Raw genomic sequence first — 21,026 nt, 5'->3', positions numbered from 1 at the left:
GCACAGAGGGAAATAAAGGTAATTATTTCAGAGCACAACATTTTGAGGGAAAGATTTTACAAATATTTATCTTTTTAAAAATTTGTTATTTTTTTCCTCTGAGTTTAATAAGGCATGTTATACTGGATAGATAGTCAAGCTTGAAGTGGCGAATGCCCAGATTCAAGTTCTGTCTATAACAATGGTTTTGTGACTGAAGAAAAGTCACTTAGCCTCTCAGTGCTACAGACAACTCTCCCATACCATACATTTGCAGAGGAAGTGCTAATTTGCAAGAGGAAGGAAGGAAGGAAGGAAGGAAGGAAGGAAGGAAGGAAGGAAGGAAGGAAGGAAGGAAGGAAGGAAGGAAGGAAGGAAGGAAGGAAGGAAGGAAGGAAGGAAGGAAGGAAGGAAGGAAGGAAGGAAGGAAGGAAGGAAGGAAGGAAGGAAGGAAGGAAGGAAGGAAGGAAGGAAGGAAGGAAGGAAGGAAGGAAGGAAGGAAGGAAGGAAGGAAGAGGAAGAGAGAGAGAGGGAGGAAGAGAGAGAGAGGGAGGAAGAGAGAGAGGGAGGAAGAGAGAGAGAGGGAGGAAGGGAGGAAGAGAGGGAGGGAGGAAGGGAGGGAGGGAGGAAAGGAGAGGGAGAATGGGAGGGAGGGAGAAAGAGAAAGAGGGAGAAAGGGAGGAAGACTAAAAAAAGAAAAAAGGGAGGAAGAAAGATAAAAAGGAAGGAAGAAAGGCTCATATGTCCATAGCTTAATATCATACACAAGTCCCTTAACCTCTTACTATTACCCACTAATTCTCTAAGAGTTCCAAGATACAGGTAACTGACTAATCTGTAGCATTGGTGATAGTTTCTTACCCTGGGAGTTCTCTACATTGATTAAACCAGATTCAGCACTCCCCTCCCCCCAAAAAGGAGTCCTGAAAAGCAAGGGTCACTTTTTTTTAACCAGAGTACAAAGCCATGAGTAATCATGATATATTTTATCGCATTGTCAGTGATAAGATGAGATCTATCCCTAAGAGAACAGGTAAATTCTCTTGCAATCTGAGAAAGCTTCAGCCTGATCCCAGATCTGGACCCCCGAAAGAGACCCTGTCCCTTAGATAATCACAGGGCTCCCTATGGGACTTGCCCTTAACTGGTTGATGCCAAAAAATATATACATATACATATATATATATATATATATATATATATCAGAACATCCCTCTGCATTTCTGATTTTTTTTTTCATCAAAAACAAGAACAAAAAGATCAAATTCCTTTCCACTTACTCTGAAATAATCACTGCATGCTGCTAGGACAGCCTTGTGAGCGTGGAATTTCTGCTCTTCAGCTATGAGGGTGACATCACAAAGAACACCATCACTTCTTTGCTGATTCAGGGCTGCCAGGACAGCATCATGGTGAGAATCGGACTGACAAAGCCTCCTGCCTGTCCGCATTTCTTGAATACTGCAGATGAGATAAAGAAAGTCAACAGAGCAAAGATGGCAGAGGAGGAATGCATCCAATTAAATCTTTTCTAGATTCCAACTCTATTGGGGTGACAGTTGGAAGGGACAATTCAGGAGGTGCCAAGAGGACCCTGGATCCTTCCTGCCTTCAAGGAGACAGTCTTCAATGGGGAGGAAAAAGGAAAGGACTTCAGAGGAAAGAGGAGTGCCTGGGATCAGGATGAGGGAGGTGGGGGAATATAAACTTGGCTTTAAGGATGGATGGATCTGGTGGTCTGGGTCTGACACTTGGGTCATTAACTTCTCTCAGTTTCAATTTTCTCACTGGTAAAACAGAAAAAAAAAAAAACTACTTGCACTACCCACATCATATTTGTGCCAAATGATAACGTCTTTGTAAACATTAATGCTATGAGCCTGCGTATACCAAGATGTCCCAAAGGTCTTGGTGTAGTTTTAAGCTATTAAAAATATTTTTTAACTATTTAAGCATAATGGATTTAATTTAAATTGCACTATTAGTTCATTAAAATGGCACTAAGACTTTTGGGAAACCCTATAAACATGTATGTTCAACTTTTCATGATTCATTTGAGATTTTCGTGACAAAGCTACTGCAATGGTTTGCCATTTCCTTCTCCAGCTTATTTTACAGAGGAGGAAAATAAAGCAAACAGGATTGAGTGACTTTCCCAGCGTTACAAAGCTAGTAAGTGTCTGAAGTCAGATTTGAACTCAGGAAGATGAATCTTCCTAACTCCAGGTCTAGCACTCTATCGCACTGTGCCACATATACACATAGGAATTATTATTTTTGATAGGAAGATAGGGAGGCTGAGGGAAGTAGGAGGAAACTATCCTCAAGAGGTAGTAACAAGGTCACTGAGGGCCTTGAATTGAGGACAACCAACAGTCACTTAGATTAAGTCACCCCAGTACTTGCACCCTAACCCCTGGGCAGTTTACTACTGAATTTGTTGTGTGTTAAAGTAAAGATGCTGGGCTGACACAAATTTCTGATATCACTTGAGGCCTTGTCACTTCATTTTCTAGTCAATAGGGGTCCTGGGAAGTAATACAATCAGATCTATAGCTTTAGGAAACACATGCATCTATATTTATAAGGCTTTACTTGCAATACTCCTCACTATAACTCTCTCTCTTATTTCCATTCTCCTCTTGGGTATCAATCAATCATGTTTATACCCCATCTCACAGAATACAGGTTTAACCAAATTCCTGGCATAGTATAGAAAAAATATATACCTCATTTTTCTCTCTCTCTCTCTCTCTCTCTCTCTCTCTCTCTCTCTCTCTCTCTCTCTCTCTCTCTCTCTCTCTCTGCCCCCCACTCAGGTCTTTCTCCCCCACTATTTCCCCCACTCCTCATCTCTTTTCTCCTCTCTCCCCTCTCTCCTCTCCCCACTTCCTACCTCCAACCCCAGCAAAGCTGATGACAAAAGCCTGGTTATGGGTACAGCCTGGGTTCAGAACCTGATTTCTACCATAAATGCTGACCATAAAAGCTGACTCTAGACATCAGATTCATTCTCCAAGATGGTTTCAAAACCAACACTGCCCCTAATGCTAATAACAAATTACAAAAACCAGAACAAACACTGGTTATGGAAGAATTTTCAGGGTAAAAGCAACCTGGATCAAAGCATCTTAAAATAAGTTCTTTGAAATCCAAGCCACCTAGGGAGAACAACAAATGAAACCCAGCATGTTTTAATGGAAGTTTCTAAAGCTGAAATCATATATGTTTAAACTTGGGTATCTAAGTCTGTTCTTTATAGGGGATTTACAAATAGATTAAATGATTTTCCTTCTTTAAAATGGAAAAAAAGAGACATCCCTCAGCATTCTCTCCACATCCATTTCCTAAATGTCTAAAGAACAAAGTCAACAACACTTCAGTAGCTGTCATTAATTCTTTATATAATACAATATTTTTATGCTTTAAATCTACAAATAAGTTATTTAAGTGCTGAATGTGATTCCAGATCTACTTCGCTGAGGTCAAAATAATCTAGACTAAAAGGCCATTTTAAAAAAATTATTTAGTCAATTTAGAACATTATTCCTTGGTCACAAGAATCATATTCTTTCCCTTCCTCCCCTCCCCACCCTTCCCATAGGCAACACACAATTCCACTGGGTTTTACCTGTGTCCTTGATCAGAACCCATTTCCATGTTGTTGGTGTTTACACTAGGATGTTCATTTAGAGTCTACATCCCCAACCATATCCCCATGTGATCAAGCAGTTGTTTTCTTTGGTGTTTTTACTCCCACAGTTTTTCCTCTGAATGGGGATAATATTCTTTCTCATCGATCCCTCTGAGTTGTTCAGGATCACTGCATTGTAAAAGGCCCTTTTAATAAGCCCAGAGAAAGGAATTGACTTGCTGAACATTAGCAATTAACAGACAAGTGAGTAGAGCCTATATGTTCTGACCTTCAGTTCTTTGCCCTTTCCACTATATTAGGAGACTTCTTTATTTTTTTTCTATTGTCCTCACGCTTAAAACATATACTTTGGTCCAGGGGATAAGGTAAAAGCAGACTCTTTGTGGAGGTTCCATTGTATGTGGTAAAGGAGAAGCCAAGAGAAGCCACCAAACTAAGCCCAACTTCTGACCACCGCCTTGTATAACAGAGGAGGATCTCGCATGGCCGGATCAGAGTTATTTCTCTGAAAGTTCATGTTCACAGGAATCGAATTTGTAACAACAATATGATCAGATTGAGATATGGTCTCTCTTGAAGATTCCCATTGGTGAAGAATCAAGCCAAGGAGAACTATTTTATCACTCACAGAAGGGCTGCCTTTGTAATGTGAAAGACATGAAAAAGCCTGCCTACTAACTACTCTCTTCTATGGAGGATGCCACAGTTATAGAAATCCCCATCATTCTATGCCACTCTCTGTGGTCAAATTACTTTCCCTAGAAGACTCGCCATAGAAGCAAGAGACATATTTGTTCTAGCAACCTTACACCAACCCTCCAACCTGAGAGAGGAAAGATCATCACAGAAGCAAATTGTAAGGGGAAGGATTCGGAGGAGAGGTGTCAAACAAGTTCCAACACTCTGGTGTAGCCCAAGCCAGGTGAAAATGTAATTGGGAAATATTTAACAAAAAATAAAAATATAATAAAATGGATAATATTAATATGTGGTTTTCTAAGTCAGTATGAGTTCATATGGTTCCTTATGCCGTGTTGTGGCATTGTTTATAAATTAATTAGATACAAATGATTTGTAGAACACAATGATGAAATAATAATGTGATGCACAAAGACAGAGGCCACAGAAAGTGATGATGGTCTAGCCATGCAGACATTCTTACTGCTCCTCATAGCAGACCTCTATCTCCTCTAGACCTGATCTGTGCTCCATCTTCACTTCTACTTCTTAGGATGCCTGGTTCCTTTCAAAGCTCAAAACAAGTAATCTCTTCCATAAGAGACTTTTCCTAATCCCCTATTTTCACCAATAAAAATCTTGTGTGTATATATATATATGTATCTATGTGTGTATACATATATTCTATGTATATGTATGTATAGACATATATGACATTCTATACATCCTTTTATATAGAAGCATTGTGGTACAGTGGATAGAAGGTTGGCCACAGAACTAGGAAGACCTGTGGTCAAGCCTTGATTGTGGTCTTGGACAAGTAATTTAATGTCTCTGTCCCCTAAGTAATTATCTGAGATTTTTATGTTGCAGAGAAGGTACAGACTGACACAATGGAAGAAGAAGGTGCCTCACCAAAGAGCTTCCAATAACAATAAAATCACAGGTCCAGTACCTATCCAGGTCACCCTACTTTTATATAGACCTGTTGTAACCCTAAATAGAATATAAGCTCTTTTATCTTTGTGTCCTCAGAACATAACTCAGTATCTGGCACACAGAAACCACTTAATAAATGATTGCTGATTGACCAAATGGGATATTTACATCACTTGGGACATTAACATCATTCCCAACAGGACAAAAGTAGGTGGGCATAAGGGATACTTCTCTGAGGGAGGGGATGGAGAAGGATATTTTGGGTAATGAATACAAAATATAAATACTATTTTTAAAAATAAAAAATATTAGATACATTAGTAGATTTGAACTGAAAGCAATCAGAAGCAACAAAGTCAAAGGGAAAAGAACAGCACTATTTCTGGGTTTTTAACTGGGGAAGGAACCACCTCTCCCCCCCCTGCCCAATCCCACATGCTCCTTTGTCATGGGGCGGTGGGGACTGATGATTAGATCCTATCTCTACTCAGACCAACTTAAACTTTCTATAAGATTCATTTATAAAATATTTTGTAATTCTGTTTACAAAACTGGCTCAAACCGTGATAATGTTAGCAAGAGTGTACTGTCATTCATTTGGCAAGCCTAGGTAAATAACCAGTGACATATTCAGAATGAATGGGCCAGGATTCATATGAAATATAAGTGGACAGGCAATTAATCTTATTAAGTCCTCTTGACTCAGGAAGATTGGGAATGTCAGCAGAGTAACAAGGGGAAAAAAAGTGACGAGAAGAAAATCAAGGAAGTACTCATAGGAAGATGGGAGGATTATTTTCAATTGAAATGTGGCAGTTCATTTTGAAATGGTTATAGTTGACTAAATATGCACTCAGAGCATTCAGCAGAAGTCACATGCTTTTTTTTGGAAATTTTATTTAGTCAATTTAGAACATTATTCCTTGGTTACAAGAATCATATTCTTTCCCTTCCTCCCCTCCCCCCACCTCTTCCTTTAACAGATGCACAATTCCACTGAGTTTTACATGTGTCCTTGATCAGAACCAATTTCCATGTTGTTGGTGTTTGCATTAGGATGTGCATTTAGAGTCTACATCCCCGTCATATCCCCTCGACCCATGTATTCAAGCAGTTGTTTTTCTTTTGTGTTTCTACTCCCACAGTTCTTTCTCTGAATGTGGATAATGTTTTTTCTCCTAAGTCCCTCAGAATTGTCCTGGATCATTGCAATGCTGCTAGTAGAGAAGTCCATTACACTTGATTGTACCACAGTGTATCAGTCTCTGTGTACAATGTTCTCCTGGTTCTGCTCCTTTCACTCTGCATCACTTCCTGGAGGTTGTTCCAGTCTCCATGGAATCCCTCCACTTTATTACTCATTTGAGCACAATAGTATTCCATCACCATCATATACCACAACTTGTTCAGCCATTCCCCAATTGAAGGGCATCTCCTCATTTTCCAATAAAGCATATGTTTTTTAAGGAAAAAAAAACTTCTTAATTCAAAGTTGGAGAGGGGCAATATCAGATCTCAAACTGTATTATAAATTGAGAATCATCAAAACAATCTGATACTGGCTAAGAAATTGAATGATGGATCAGTGGAATAGATTAGGTATACAGTACATAGTAGTAAATGACCATAGTAATCTCGAGGTAGATGAACCCAATGATCCAAGTTTTGGGGACAAGAACTACTCATTATTTGACAAAAATAGGAAAACTGTAAAAGAAAACTATAAAGCAGTATGGCAGTATGTAAAAGAAAACTATAAAGCAGTATGGCAGATGTTAGTCCAACATCTCATGACATATACCAAGATACGGTAAAAATGGATATATGATTTAAATATAAAGGGTGATAAAATAAGCAAATTAGGAGAGCATGCAATAGTTACCTGTCAGATCTATGGCTAAGTGAAAATTTTAAATTTTAATTTTAAAATTATAAAAATTAAAAATATAACACAGGAGATAGAGAACATTATAAGACTTAAAATTGATAATTTTGCACAAACAAAACCAATGCAACCAATATTAGAAAGAAGGCAGAAAGCTAGGGAAAAATTACAGAAAGTGTCTCTGATAAAGGTCTTGTTTCTCAAATATGTAGAGTACTGAGTCAAATGTATAAGAATTTAAATCATTTCCTAATTGATAGATGGTCACAGGATATGAACAGAAAGTTTTCAGATGAAAAAAATCAAAACTATCTATAATCATATGAAAAATGGTCTAAATCACTATTCATTAGAGAAATACAAATTAAAACATCTCTGAGGTACCACCTCATACCTATCAGAGTTACTTATGTGGAAGAAAAAAATAATAACTATTAAAGGGGATGTGGGAAAATCAGGACACTAATACATGGTTGGTGCATTTTGAATCAACTCAATCATTCTGGGAAGCAATTTGGAAGTATGCCCAAAGGGCTTAAAAATTGTGTATAACCTTTAAATCCAGCAATACCTACCAGGTCCATATCCCAAAGAGAATTGGTTTAAAAGAAGGTTCTCTTTGTACAAAAAATATTTATAGCAATTATTTTTGAGGAGAGAAAGAATTGAAAATTGATGGAATGTCCGTCCATCAATTGGGGAGTGGCTAAAGAAGTCATGGTATATGATGGCGATGGAATACTATTGTACTAAAGAAATGATGAGCAGGATGATTTCAGAGAAACCTAGAAAGCCTCACATGAACTGATGCATAGTAAAATGAGTAGAACCAAGAGAACACTGTATATAAGTGACATCACATTGTAAAATGATCATCTGTAAATGCTTGGCTTTTCTCAACAATACAACAATCCAAGTCAATTCTAATAGATTCGTGATGAAAAATGCTTGCAAGAGAACTGATGCAGTCTCAATCCAGAATGAAACATATTATTTTCATTTTATTTTCTTTGTGTTTTTATATGTTCTACAAATTTTCAATATGGAAATGTTTTGCATGACTACACATGTAAAACTTATATCAAATTACTTACCATCTCAGGGAGAGGACAGAGGAGAAAGGGAGAGAATTTGAAACTCAAAATAGAAAAAAAAAAAGTTAAAAAATTGTTTTTATATGTAATTGGAAAAATTAACATATCATACCAAAAATAAATAAGTGAATAAATAGAAAAGAAAAAAATTAGCAAGTGGTGTAACTAGAAGTAAATCGAGAGGTATATGGTAGCCACAAAAAGATTACATCAATTTTCCAAGGATGCCTTATATGCAAGAAGTAATAATGAGGTTATTATACATGTAAAATCTGTAACAGGTTGTTTGCTGTCCAAGGGAAGGGATTATAGGAAGGGAGAAGAGAGGAGATGGGGAGAATTTGACTCAAGAAATGAAGTTTAAATTGTTTTTACATGTAATTAAGGGAAAATAAAATATTAAAATTGGGAGAAAAGAAGTGATGGACAAGACTGAGGAAATATATGATAGGAAAAGGCACTGGATTAATCACATAACAGGAGAAAGGATTATCAGATAGATAGCTGAATACTGGCTGCCCTAATAGAAAAATAAAAAGACCTAAAGAAAGTGAGTCAGTAAAATTATTGTGTGTTCTATTTGTTGAGCACTGTACTAAGAAAAGAAAGAAAGGCAAAAACTACCAATTGGGCAACTCCCCTAAGAGGGTCTATGGGATATAGGCAAGAATCCTATAGGAGGAAAAGGTATGAATGGGCTCCATTGTATATTGGAAATTTCAAATTTTTTTGTCTACTTTTATGTCATCTTAAATGCTAAATGTATTTTGAAAATTGACTTGTAGCAGAGAGGATGAGTGTATCACAATAATTACCTTCTAATATTTCCTTTCTCATTTCCTTAATATAGCAACACAATTTATATCATTATTAAGGCTGAATCAGTATTTGCATTATAGACTACTATTGGCAGAGTTTAAATCTTGCCAGGAAAATGCAGCTGTAAGTGGAAATTTGGCACAGAATAAAGGGTTCAGGGCTGCAATACATTTATTGTTACAAAATTTAACATGACCAGTTCAGCTTTATTTTTAAATATACATATTTTTTTAATTGCAATACTGTTACTATTTATGACATTTGGTATAAGATCACAAATATTTTGGAAGCAATATGCTACAAGCTATTAAAAATAGAGACAAGCACTCTTACATTTGGCAAGAAATAAAAGCCTCAAAATTATTATTATTGTAACTTGAGTGTGTTTTCCCCCACACACCATCTAGATTAAAATTTCCAAAAGAATTTCCCTAAGAGAGCCCACACAAATACATGGCCACTTCACAAAGCTATAAAGTTCCACTCTATGTAAACAGTCATTAATAATAAAGCGAGCCATATGTAAATACAAACTACAATAACTCCATTTCTAAATTAGGACAAGTAGTGAAATTCCTACTTGCTGCCAAGATATCCCTTTGAGTCACAATTTGCCCCTGACATTTTCATGGGTCATGATCTCATTGGTATGGCTTCTCTAGCAAAAGAGATTACAAATGCTTAAGTCAATTTCCTAAAACTCTCTTTCAGCAGTCTTTCTAATACTTGAGAATAAAGAAGAAGTAATAAGAAGAAAAGAACCCTCCAGAGACTATGCTGAAGTAACAGAGTTTGGGCACAGCTTTAATGAGCAATTTTGGTATTTTGAGAAAATCACAGCTGAGATAAGGCAGTTTGAAGGATCATCTTATTTGAACATAATACAAGAAGTAAGTAAAGCAAACTGTATTGGACAGTTAAAGAAATTATTTGCTGCTTTACTTTTCCATCCTGCTGGAAAAAATTATATTCTCTTAATTTTTGCAAAGCCCTGATCAACCCACCCTAGTTAAAGTCCTATAAGTTTTAAAAAGGATGCATATCAATTTCCATCTTTCCTATACTCTAAGCAGAATGAGATCTGCCAGTGAAAAATAGACTAATGCATTAAAATCAACCTACAGATCTAGTTCAGAAAGTGATCTTCCATCAGTTAGGGTCGAGCCCCTCCAAATCAGTTTCCATTCTTTCTTATTCTGAATCTTCAAGAACCTCATGAAAATAGAAAATGTGCCTTACTCTTCTCTCTCCACCACTACAATTTCCAAAATCCCCACCCAGAAGATCTGGAATCCTCAGTACATACAACAATACTAGAATGCCTTACCCTCACTGCTTTAAGATTAGTGGCACATTGGAAGACCCCCAAACTCCCTGGGCAAACAAGATGCTTCTCAGCAACATCAGAGAAGCCCAGAACTCACTGAGTTTAATTACATGAAAATACATGGGTCAGAGAAGAGTATGGCTAAATAATGTCTGGAGGAATTTATATCCCTGCAACCTCTGCTAGTGTGATTTTAATCAATGTAACAATTTTTACAAAGAAGACTTTTTCCTCTGAGTTTTCTATAGCACCCAAAGGCTCATTTTCACAGAATAAATTTGGTGCCTGCTCAGCTACTTTATAAAAATGTAAATTCTTAAACAGCTGCACATTTCCAAAAATCTGCATATTCAACAGCATTTTAAAAAATTCATGTCACTTCTATACTCACACTTACTTAGTATTTAAATATACAAAAACATACATGGAAAAATAGTCATTTTGTGCAACTAGTTTTCACATAAGAGGATCAATAGCTGGATGATATATCTGCATATCAAAAAAGACCAAGTACCATTAAAAATCCATACTTTTCTTAAACACTATGTTCTACAAAAAAATGGGTAGTGTCAAAAGATTGATTCAAATCATTTCATCCAGCTTTTAAAAATTTGATCGTAATAAGATTATTCATGATTATCTCAATTCTGCCTTCTGGAATGATAAACTGGAGGACTCTTCTGCCTCTACTTTTCTCAAGAGGTTTTCATACAAATGAAATGCATGAAATTAAAAGAAATGTATTCATCTTAGTTGGCAGATTATTAAAAGGCTCTTATAATAGAACCCAACTTTATTTTCCTGAAAGAATATTTCTTATGAACTACAAAGTGCTAATTGGCAACAAAGAACAGACTATTGGATAAAGCATATAGGAAAAATATATAAATTATATCTAGTGCATAACTAAGAAATGATTGAGCCAAGACTGAAGGGAGATAAAGAATCAGAAATATAAGGTATCATTTTCAATGGGACTGATTTTTTAAACCAATCAAAACAAAACATACATCCAAATGTGTGCTATGCTTCAGAGTAGGCTATACACATATTCTGCTATACTCATTCATTGCTTAGAACATTTTAGGAATGATCTTCCATGCCAGTTGATGAAATGCAAAAGAAATCAGTCTCATTTCACAATCATATCCCATTTTTTCTTTTTTCTTTTCTTTAGAATATTTTTCCATAGTTACATGATTCATGATTCCCCCTTCTCCACCTTTCCTCTCCCCTCCTGGAGCTGACAAGCAATTCCACTGGGTTATACATGTATCATTGTTCAGAACCTATTTCCTTGTCATTCATATTTGCAATAGAGTGATCTTTTAACATAAAAACCCCAATCATAACCCCATCAAAGTATGTGATCAATCATATGTTTTTCTTCTGCATTTCTGCTCCCACAGTTCTTTCTCTGGATGTCAATAGCATTCTTTCTGACAAGTTCCTCTGGATGGTCCTTGATCAGTCTGTTACATTTGATTGTACCACAATGTATCAGTATCTGTGTACAATGTTTTCCTGGTTCTGCTACTCTCACTCTGCATCACTTCCTGGAGGTTGTTCCAGTTCACATGGAATTCCTCCAGTTCATTATTCCTTTTAGCACAATAGTATTTCATCACCAACATATATCACAATTTGTTCAACCATTCCCCAATTGAGGAACATCCCCTCATTTTCCAATTTTTTGCCACTACAAAGAGTGTGGCTATGAATATTTTCATACACGTCTTTCTCCTTATTATCTCTTTGGGGTACAAACCCAGCAGTGCTATGGCTGGATCAAAGGGCAGCTGGTCATTTAAAGCCCTTTGGGCATAATTCCAAATTGTCCTTCATAATGGTTGGATCAGTTCAGAACTCCACCAGCAGTGTATTAGTCATACCCCATTTTTTAACCCAATAATATAGTCATTCTCAGTTAATCCCACCAAACTATTCTGGGGCTTCTTCTCTGCTCTATGTACATTCTCTCTCCTAATGACTTCATCAGTCCCTGGGGTCAAATATTATTGCTATTTAGATGACCCTCACATCTACCCTTATACTCTCATTTCCCATTATTCACCTTCACACAGACTACTGTCTTGACATGGCCCTTCTTCCTCTTCCTCAGGCAAAATATACTATCTCCCATCTCTATGCTTTCTGTCCCCATGCCTGGAATATACATCCTTCTAAAATCATGGCTTCTCTAAAATCTTTAGTTCTTTTAATATTCAGTTCAAATACCAGCTTTTAAAATTAATTTACTTATTTGTTTCTTTGTTACATTAAAATGCCCAGGTGATTCCCTCCCTCATCGGAGAAGATATAATTTGCCAAAAAGATCTATGTATATATAAAATTATGCCTTGCTTATTTCTATTTATCAGTTCTTTCTCTGCATGAAGATATTCATGAGTCATTCTTCAAACAATATTTCTACTCTTCAAAGAAACAATTTTGCTGTATATAATGTTCTCTTGGTTCTTCTTATTTCACTCTATAATTTCATGTAAGTCTTTCCATACTTTTCCAAAAGAATTTGTTTTTTCTTCACAATCATATGCCACATCTTGTTTAGCCATTCCCCAGTTGATGGGTATCCCTTCAATTTCCAGTTCTTCGCCACAACAAAGAGAGCTGCTATAAATATTTTGAAACATATAGGTTCTTTTTCTTTTTTCTATTATTATCTTAGGAAATAAGCCTAATAGTAGTATTGTCAAGTCAAAAGGTTTTTTTATCCTCTTTGGGCATAATAACCCATTTAAAATGATCATACATAGAGTAAATTATTTAGGAATATACCTGCCAAAACAAATCCAGAAATTACATTAATAGAATTATAAAATACTTTTTAAACAAATAAAAGCAGATTTAAATAATTGGAAAAATATTAATTGTTCATGAGTGGGCAAAGCCAAAATAACTAAAATGATAATCTTACCTAAACTAATCCACTTACTCAATGTTATACTAATTAAATGAACTAGACAAAAGAGTAAAAATCATTTGGAAAAACAAAAGGTCAAGAATATGAAAGGAATTAATGAAAAATGTAAAGGAAGGAGCTCTAGCAGTACCAAATTTTAAACTATATTATAAAGCAGTAATTACCAAAAATACCTGGTACTGAACACTTGTAAACAATTATAATAACTTTGTATTTGACAAAAATAAAGATCATGAATAAATAAGAGAAAGCATTGCAAAATGTAAAATGGATAATTTTGGATATATTCATCTGAAAAGATTTTATACAAATAAAATTAGTGTAGACAAGATCAGAAGGAAAGTAGTAAGTTGGGAGAAAAAATAAAGACAGTTTCTCAGACATAGGTTTAATATCTAAAATATATAGACAACTTGATTGAATATAAAAGAATATGAGCTATTTTTCAATTGATAAGTGGTCAAAATTCTCTAAATCATTATTGATTAAAGAAATGCAAATCAAAACATATATCACACCTATCAGATTGGCTAAAATGATAAAAGGGAAAAATGACAAATGTTTGGGGGATATGGGGAAATGGGCTATTAATGCATGGTTGGTGGAACTGTGAATTAATCTAACCATTTTGGAGAGAAATCTGTATTTATGCCCAGAGTTATAAAATTGTGTACCCACCATACCACTATTAGATTTATTTCCTAAGGTGATCAGGAAAAAAAGGAAAAAGAATCTATATGTTCTAAAATATTTAAAGCAGCTCTTTTTGGTGACAAAAAACTAGCAGTTGAAGGGATGCCCATCAGTTGGGGAGTGATTAACAAGTTGTGGCATATGATTGTGATGCAATACTATTGTGCCATAAGAAATGATAAGCAGGTTGATTTTTTAAAAACATTGAAAGATTTTCACATGAAAAGTGAAATAAGCAGAGGCAAGAGAACATTCATACAGCCACAGAAATACTGTTTGAAGAATGACTTGTATATATCCACCTCCAAAGAAAGAACACACATGTATGTGTGTGAGTGAGTGTGTGTGTGTGTGTACACACACATGTATTTTCTCTAATGGGGGAGGGGAGGAGAGTGTTAACTGGGTATTTTAGTGTAACAAACAAATAAATCAATTTAAAGGTCTAAGTTTTGAAAATAATTCATTATTTGATAAAAATTATTGGGAAAACGAGAAAGCAGTTTTGCAGAAACTAGATATAAACCAGTATCTTAAACCAGCTTCTACATGAATTCTTTGCTTGGTTCTTCCCCAACTGCTAGAGCCTTCCTTCCCCAAATAATTTTGTATATAAGTAGGTATGTGTGTGTGTGTATATACATATATACATGTATATATACATACACATACATATGTACTCACACATCTCTTCTGCCATTAGGGCCTTCTTTCTGAGATTAATTTCCATTTAATCCACGTGTGTCTTACAAGTACATGGATATTTACATGTTGTCTCCTCCACTCGAATGTAAGCTCATTTGGGAGGAAAGAGAGTGTTTTCCCCTTTCTTTGTATCTTTAGTACTTACAAGCTTGGTAATTGACTGATTTAATGATCTCTGTATTGAGTCCTAATTTCTCTCCTGAGATCTGCATCACTAACCATCTATTGTTCTCTCATAAATTAATGCTTCTGCCATCTCAAAGTCAACATTTCAAGACAGAATTCCTTATTTTTCTCCACAACTACATTCCTCTTCCTTATTAATTACAAAGGCACAAACTACCCTTCAAGTCACCAGTTTTATCACCATGGCTTTGCCCTTAACGCCCCACTCTTCATCACCCGATGTTCGTACTTCACTTGCAAAAGTCCTCTTGATTCATCTTCAGCAACATTTCTCTCCTAGGTTGCCTTCTCTCAGTTTAAGCGACTACTTAATCCTCCAGTTCAGGCCCTCTTTGCCTCCTGCTTGTACTATTACAATCACCTATTAATCGTTTTCCCAGGCTGAAGTCTTTCCCCTCCCCAGGCCACCCTCCACACAGCTGCTAACACAGAATCCCTAAATTACAAGTCCGACAGTCACTCACCTGCTCAATAAATTCCAAGGAGTCACTGCTGCTTAGGCACCAAATACAAACTCTTCTATTGATGTTTAAAATCCTGCTGTCTAGTTGAATTGACCTTCTCTCCCCAACCCCCACAGCAGCCCATCTTCTATCTCTGTGCCTTTAAATAGCTTCTCTACTAGGCTTGGAATATATTCCCTTTTAACTTGCACCTCTTAGAGTCCTTAGTCTTCCTCAAAGCTTACCCCAAACAGCATCTCCTGTGTGAGACCCTCTCTGCTAGTTAATCCCTCTCAAAAACCCTCTCATTTATTGTGTGTAAATGCTGTGCATGTTTCTGTATATGCACATAAACCTATAAATATATATGTGTATATATGTATGTATATATATAAATATATATATATGGATATAGATGATCAAAGACAGATATGGGTGGCTCAGTGTATGAAACAGTGAACCTGAAGGCAAGTAGATGTGAGTTCAAATCTATTCTTGGCCACTTACTGGCTATGTGATCCTAAGAAAATCACTTAATTTTTGTCTGACTCAGTTTCCTTATTTATAAAAGAGGGAAAATAATAGGACCTGCTAGCCACAGTTATTCTGAGGATAATGAGATGATATTTGCAAAGCTTTGCAAGTCTCAAAATGCTATATTACATATAAATATATACAACAGAATCACAAATTCATATGTGTATAAATCTGTATGTATATTTATGTATATATAATATATAACAAAGTATATAGTATGTACATAATATATTATATTATAATAGTTTATTTGTTTATATTATATATTATGTATAAACATTGTTTACTTATAATTATAATATAACCATAATATATTATTCTATTATAATACATATATATTATGTATGTATATATATATATGTGTTATTTGGCTCTGATAGAGTAATGATAATAGCATATATATGCTGCTTCAAGGTTTGAAATACACTTTACATATGTTGTCTTTATTTGAACATAAGTTCAAGGGTAGGGGCTGTTTTTCACTTTCACTTTTGTATCCCCAGCACAGAGTACATGGTCTGGCCCACAGTAAGCAATGAACAAATTGCTTGTTGGTTAACTGATCACCAGACGTGGTGCTGAATGTTATTTGGCTGTCTCCCAAAATAAAATTCCTAAAGGTCAAAAGCTTTTCATCATTGACAAAATCCAAGAATACAATTTTTAAAATGTTTTGAGCAAAAACAGCATTTTAAGAATAGACGTGGAAACTCCTAAAGGAGCTTCAGAAAATACTAAACACCCTTTTAACTTGATAAAATTCAACAAATGGTAAAATCCTCCAGTAAAGCGTTTCAGAGTCTCCTTATATTCAGCCGACCATGGGTTATTGAAAGGCTTTTGGCGATGAAGTTCAAGCTCTGGTAGGTTCTGCCCCAAGTTGGAAAGGCTCTGGCATGAGCCTATTAGCCAGCTGTCATCCAAGAGCTGGCTTAATTAAGGCAGGAGAAGCTGACCACTGGGTGACCAATACAAAAGAATGCAAACTCCTGGAGGGAAGAAATTGTTCTGTTTTTGTCCCCAAATGCCTAGCCTTCAATATACCCCTGGCATAGAGCAAGCTACTATTGACTTAAATCAAATCAAAATCTGGGGGCCGGGGGGGGTTGCTAAGTGACTCAGTGGATTGAGAGTTAGGCCTTGTGACTAGAGGTCCTGGGTTCAAATCTGCCTTAGAACCGATACTTAGTGTTGATATTAAGACAGAAGGTAAGAGTTTTAAAACAAAAAAAAAAAGGAAGAAAGAAATCTTTTGCTCATGACAACTCATGAAGACAAGTTACCAAAATGAGGAAGGCTAGGTACAACCTGAGATTGCAGAGTGATTACCCATATCAATAAATCACAGATACCTTGAAGTCCTGAAGTATATGTAAAAACATTAGCCATATTATTTTCAGGTCACAGTTGATTTTAGCAGGGTCAAACTCTTAGAAAAAAGGAAATGAAGAAAAAATGGTCTAAAAATAATTCTTTAAAAAGAAGGGATGCCTATGAGCAATGTACAAAAAGGCCCAACTAGTGAACTAATTTATTTTTTCAAGAAAGTTTCACACTAAGTAGGCATGACACCCTCAAAGAAAATTCAGCACTATACCTGAGGCACCTCTCAGATGGCATTCTGAAATTTTCTGCTCCTCTGTCTGTGCTTTAAAACCTTGTAGAAGTATAAGCAAGCATTCCAGCTGAACAAAAAAGGAGAAGGGAAAATGTATTAATCTTTTAAAAAATGCATTCTGACTCTTCATGAGTAGTGGCTATCCACAGAACTGCAAAAGGAATCATTGAGTCTGATATATATCCAGTAAGGCAAATATTCCAACTATTAGGCTACTTTACTAGAAGTAAAGTACTTTACTTTATTAATCGAGATATAATTACAAAAGTAAGGATCTATACTTCTGTATATTCTTAGAACTGAGAAATGTCTTCCTCTGCATTATGAGGGGAGTTGGACTATCTGACCCCAAAGAGCTCTATCAACCTATGAATCTATGCATCTTGAACTTGAGGATCCCACTGAGCTAGAATGTAAAGTAGAAAGAGCTGATGAGGCAAAAACAAAAAACTCAAAGGGTTCCAAAAATAGAAGACTGTAAAAGTTGATTATCAGTCTCTTATTTTCAACTCCCTACCCGCATTGCCTCCTTCCTCCAAAATTAAGACTTCCACCTTTTGGACTGAGAAAGATAATTGATTTATTTTTCACTCCTCTGGTTCATTATAATTAAAAGTCTTAAGATTATTTAAGTGTAGAATGGCTCTGAAGGGCCTCCACTTATCTGGCTCTATGAGTAAAAGATAAAGGATCACAATATCTCTCATCCTCTACCTTGAGCATAATAATTCATGAGATGTGCAAATACCTATGTTTTGGGGTACCTCTCCATTGTGTGCTATTTCCTCCACTGTCCAATATGGGACTTAGCCATTCTGCCACCCATCATAGTAGTCTTTGGTCAGCAGATGGGTGGTGCATGTACATCTTATCTATCCTGACACTTGTCCTATGACCTTCCGTCAGCAAATGGGCAATAGGTGTACCTCCTGTCATTCATTTGGCCAGCAAGTGGAGATGACCCTAGCCTTGCCCATCCTATGACCACTCATGTAGATGTATCATCCCCAGACCCTCCTAGAAAGCCAAGGAATGCCTCTATCAATCAATAGGAGTTTCTGTTTTACTCTGTAACAAAGCATTATAAAAGCTATGCTGCGGAGCAAGGGGGAATGTCAGATTGTAGCGAATATCTAGGATCTTATTAATTAAAGGAGGCCAGGGCCCTTTCATAAACAGCTGTTGGCTCAGAGCCCTGCCTCAGTTGCTTTATTGTAGATGACTGACTTTTTGGGGGTGTTACAAGATCCAAGATCTGATTGGTGAACTTCCCCCTTCTTTCACTGTGCCCTGGACTCCTCCATAATGTCTCAATCATCTCCAAGCCACTCTATCACCCAAGCATCCATTATAGATAGCACTCCCATGCTCTCAGTTTTCCCCAGGAGCTCATCTCTTTGTGCTACCTTTCCTATCAGAACATGAGCTCCTGGAGGACGTACACAATTCGCCTTACCTGTATTTGTATCCTCAGTGATTAGAACAGTGGTATGTGGCATATCATAATTGCTTAGTAAATTTTTTAAATTAACTTACCATTCATCAAAACCTCTACAAACATCTACAAATAAGCTTATCTTCCCACAAAATAATCGACCCACTTCCATTTCATTCTCTCCATTTCCCCTGATGGTACCGCCATAGATCCACAGCACAGGAGTCATCTTTGACTCTTCTCTCTTCCTCACCGTCTAGAAAATCATCTTCAGCTCTTTCTCTTACTAGCTATGTGACTCTGTGTGAGTCAATTCAGTGCTCAGCATCTCACTATGAGGAAGTTGGACTAAATTACCTCAGATCCCTTCCAGATATGACATTCTATGATTCTAAGATGCCTTGTCCTATTAATTCTACTATCTAATAATCTCTTTTCTATCTATGTCCTTTTCAGTCTCATCACTGCCATCCTAGCTCAGGTCCTTCTATCTTTTCATTGGGACTAATGTAATAGACTCATAATTGGTTTATATATTCCCAGTTCCTTCCCTTTCTAATCCTTCTTCATTCTGCTCCCTTAACAACTTTTTAAACCCTTATCAACTGTCTCAGAATCAATACTCAATATCGGTTCCAAGGCAGACGAGCAGGAAGGGTTAGACAATAGGGTTAAGTGAGTTGCACAGAGTTCCTCAGTGAGGAAGTATCTGGGGTTAGATTTGAACCCTGGATCTCCCAGCTCCAGGCCTGGCTGTCTATCCACTGAGCCACCTCGCTGCCATTGCCCAAGTAATCTTAAATGATTTCTGATCCCACAGATGTTCTATTCAATAATAAAGAACAATTTAATCATGGTGTTTAAGACTCTCAACTATTTAGCTCCAATCTTCATTTCCAGCCTACTGATATAATCTTTGTATTAGAGTCACATCCAGGTATTCTTTATCCCTCTCCTCATCTGTTTTCATGTCCTTCTCACCTTCATACTGGTTATCTTCCATTCCCAGAAAATACTTTGTTCTCCCACTTCTACTTAGTTAAATCCTTCTCTTCCTTCAAAACCTTAGTTATAGGTCACCTCCTCTATGCAGCTCTCCCCCTGATGTCACCAAGAATATTTCTCTCCAAAAATTTCTCCTACAAGTTGGCTCAGTTCTCTCAAACTGACACAACAAAATTTATTATGTATCTACCAAATGTCCTGTGCTAGATATTAGATATACAAACAAAAACAAAATAGTCCTTATTCTTAAGGAGTTTCCATTCTACATGTCCTCTTTTCCACTTAATAAAAATTTGCCTATTGTTACCATTATTAATGCAAATCTTCCTACCCCCATCTCCATTACTCTAGGCTCTTTGAGACCAGTTCTTTATTTTATCTTTCTTTGTGTTCCCTAAATATACTATAATACCTTACACAAAGCAGACACTTAATAAATGTTCATTGCTTAATAAAATGGAAGAAATAAACACTAGGGCCATAACAACCTAGAATATTAAAGACAGATGAAATCTAAGAGGTCAGTAAGCCCAAACTTCTCATTTAACAGACAAAGGCTAGCTCATTCCTCATTTATCATTTTACTGTTTCCTTTTCAAATGTGGAAATAACTGATCTGAATTTTAAAATTATTCCTCATCTTGGCTGAATCATTTCCAAAGAAAGATGAAATTGTGTACAGAAAATATACTCCCAACAATAGGCCAGAAAATACAGAGACTGAGCCAACTATTGAAAAATTTAAATAGAAAACATCATAGAATATACAAAAGACACAAAAGGAAATGCATAATAATATGAAGAAGAGTTTACTATATTGTCAGATATCAAATAACCATCCATATGTTCTCACATAAAAGGGTCTTTTTACCTCCTACACTTCATCATTTAATTCTAAAAGAGATGGGCAACCACTACTAGGTCTGTATTCCAAAGATATCAAAGATAAGGGAAAAGAATTTACTTGCACAAAAATATTTTTAGCAGCTCTTTTTGAAGGGGCAAAGAACTGGAAACTGAATGAATGTCCATCAACTGGGGTATATAATACTATTATGCCATAAGAATTAATGAACAAGATGAT

At 36.2% G+C, this 21,026-nt stretch overlaps 1 protein-coding gene across 2 annotated transcripts in view; it reads right to left on the bottom strand.

Moving 5' to 3' along the window:
* Positions 1-21,026, bottom strand: part of KLHL32 (kelch like family member 32) — a 336,425-nt gene that overhangs the window by 227,524 nt on the left and 87,875 nt on the right. The window contains exons 2-3 of one of the 2 annotated variants that reach the window (XM_007484347.2): positions 17,482-17,569; positions 1,260-1,440 (exon numbers count right to left, since the gene is read on the bottom strand). In XM_007484347.2, the coding sequence (XP_007484409.1) occupies positions 1,260-1,440; positions 17,482-17,504 (204 nt within the window). In that variant the 5' untranslated portion in view covers positions 17,505-17,569. Of the gene's footprint in view, positions 1-1,259; positions 1,441-15,368; positions 15,472-17,481; positions 17,570-21,026 lie in introns of those variants that run through there. The other variant, XM_007484349.3, reaches the window with a different exon arrangement.

Source organism: Monodelphis domestica, chromosome 2, assembly GCF_027887165.1.
Source record: "Monodelphis domestica isolate mMonDom1 chromosome 2, mMonDom1.pri, whole genome shotgun sequence".
In the NCBI taxonomy this organism is placed as follows: domain Eukaryota; kingdom Metazoa; phylum Chordata; class Mammalia; order Didelphimorphia; family Didelphidae; genus Monodelphis; species Monodelphis domestica.
Note: the sequence above shows the minus strand (reverse complement) of the source record. Positions and strands in the feature narration are given on the sequence as shown.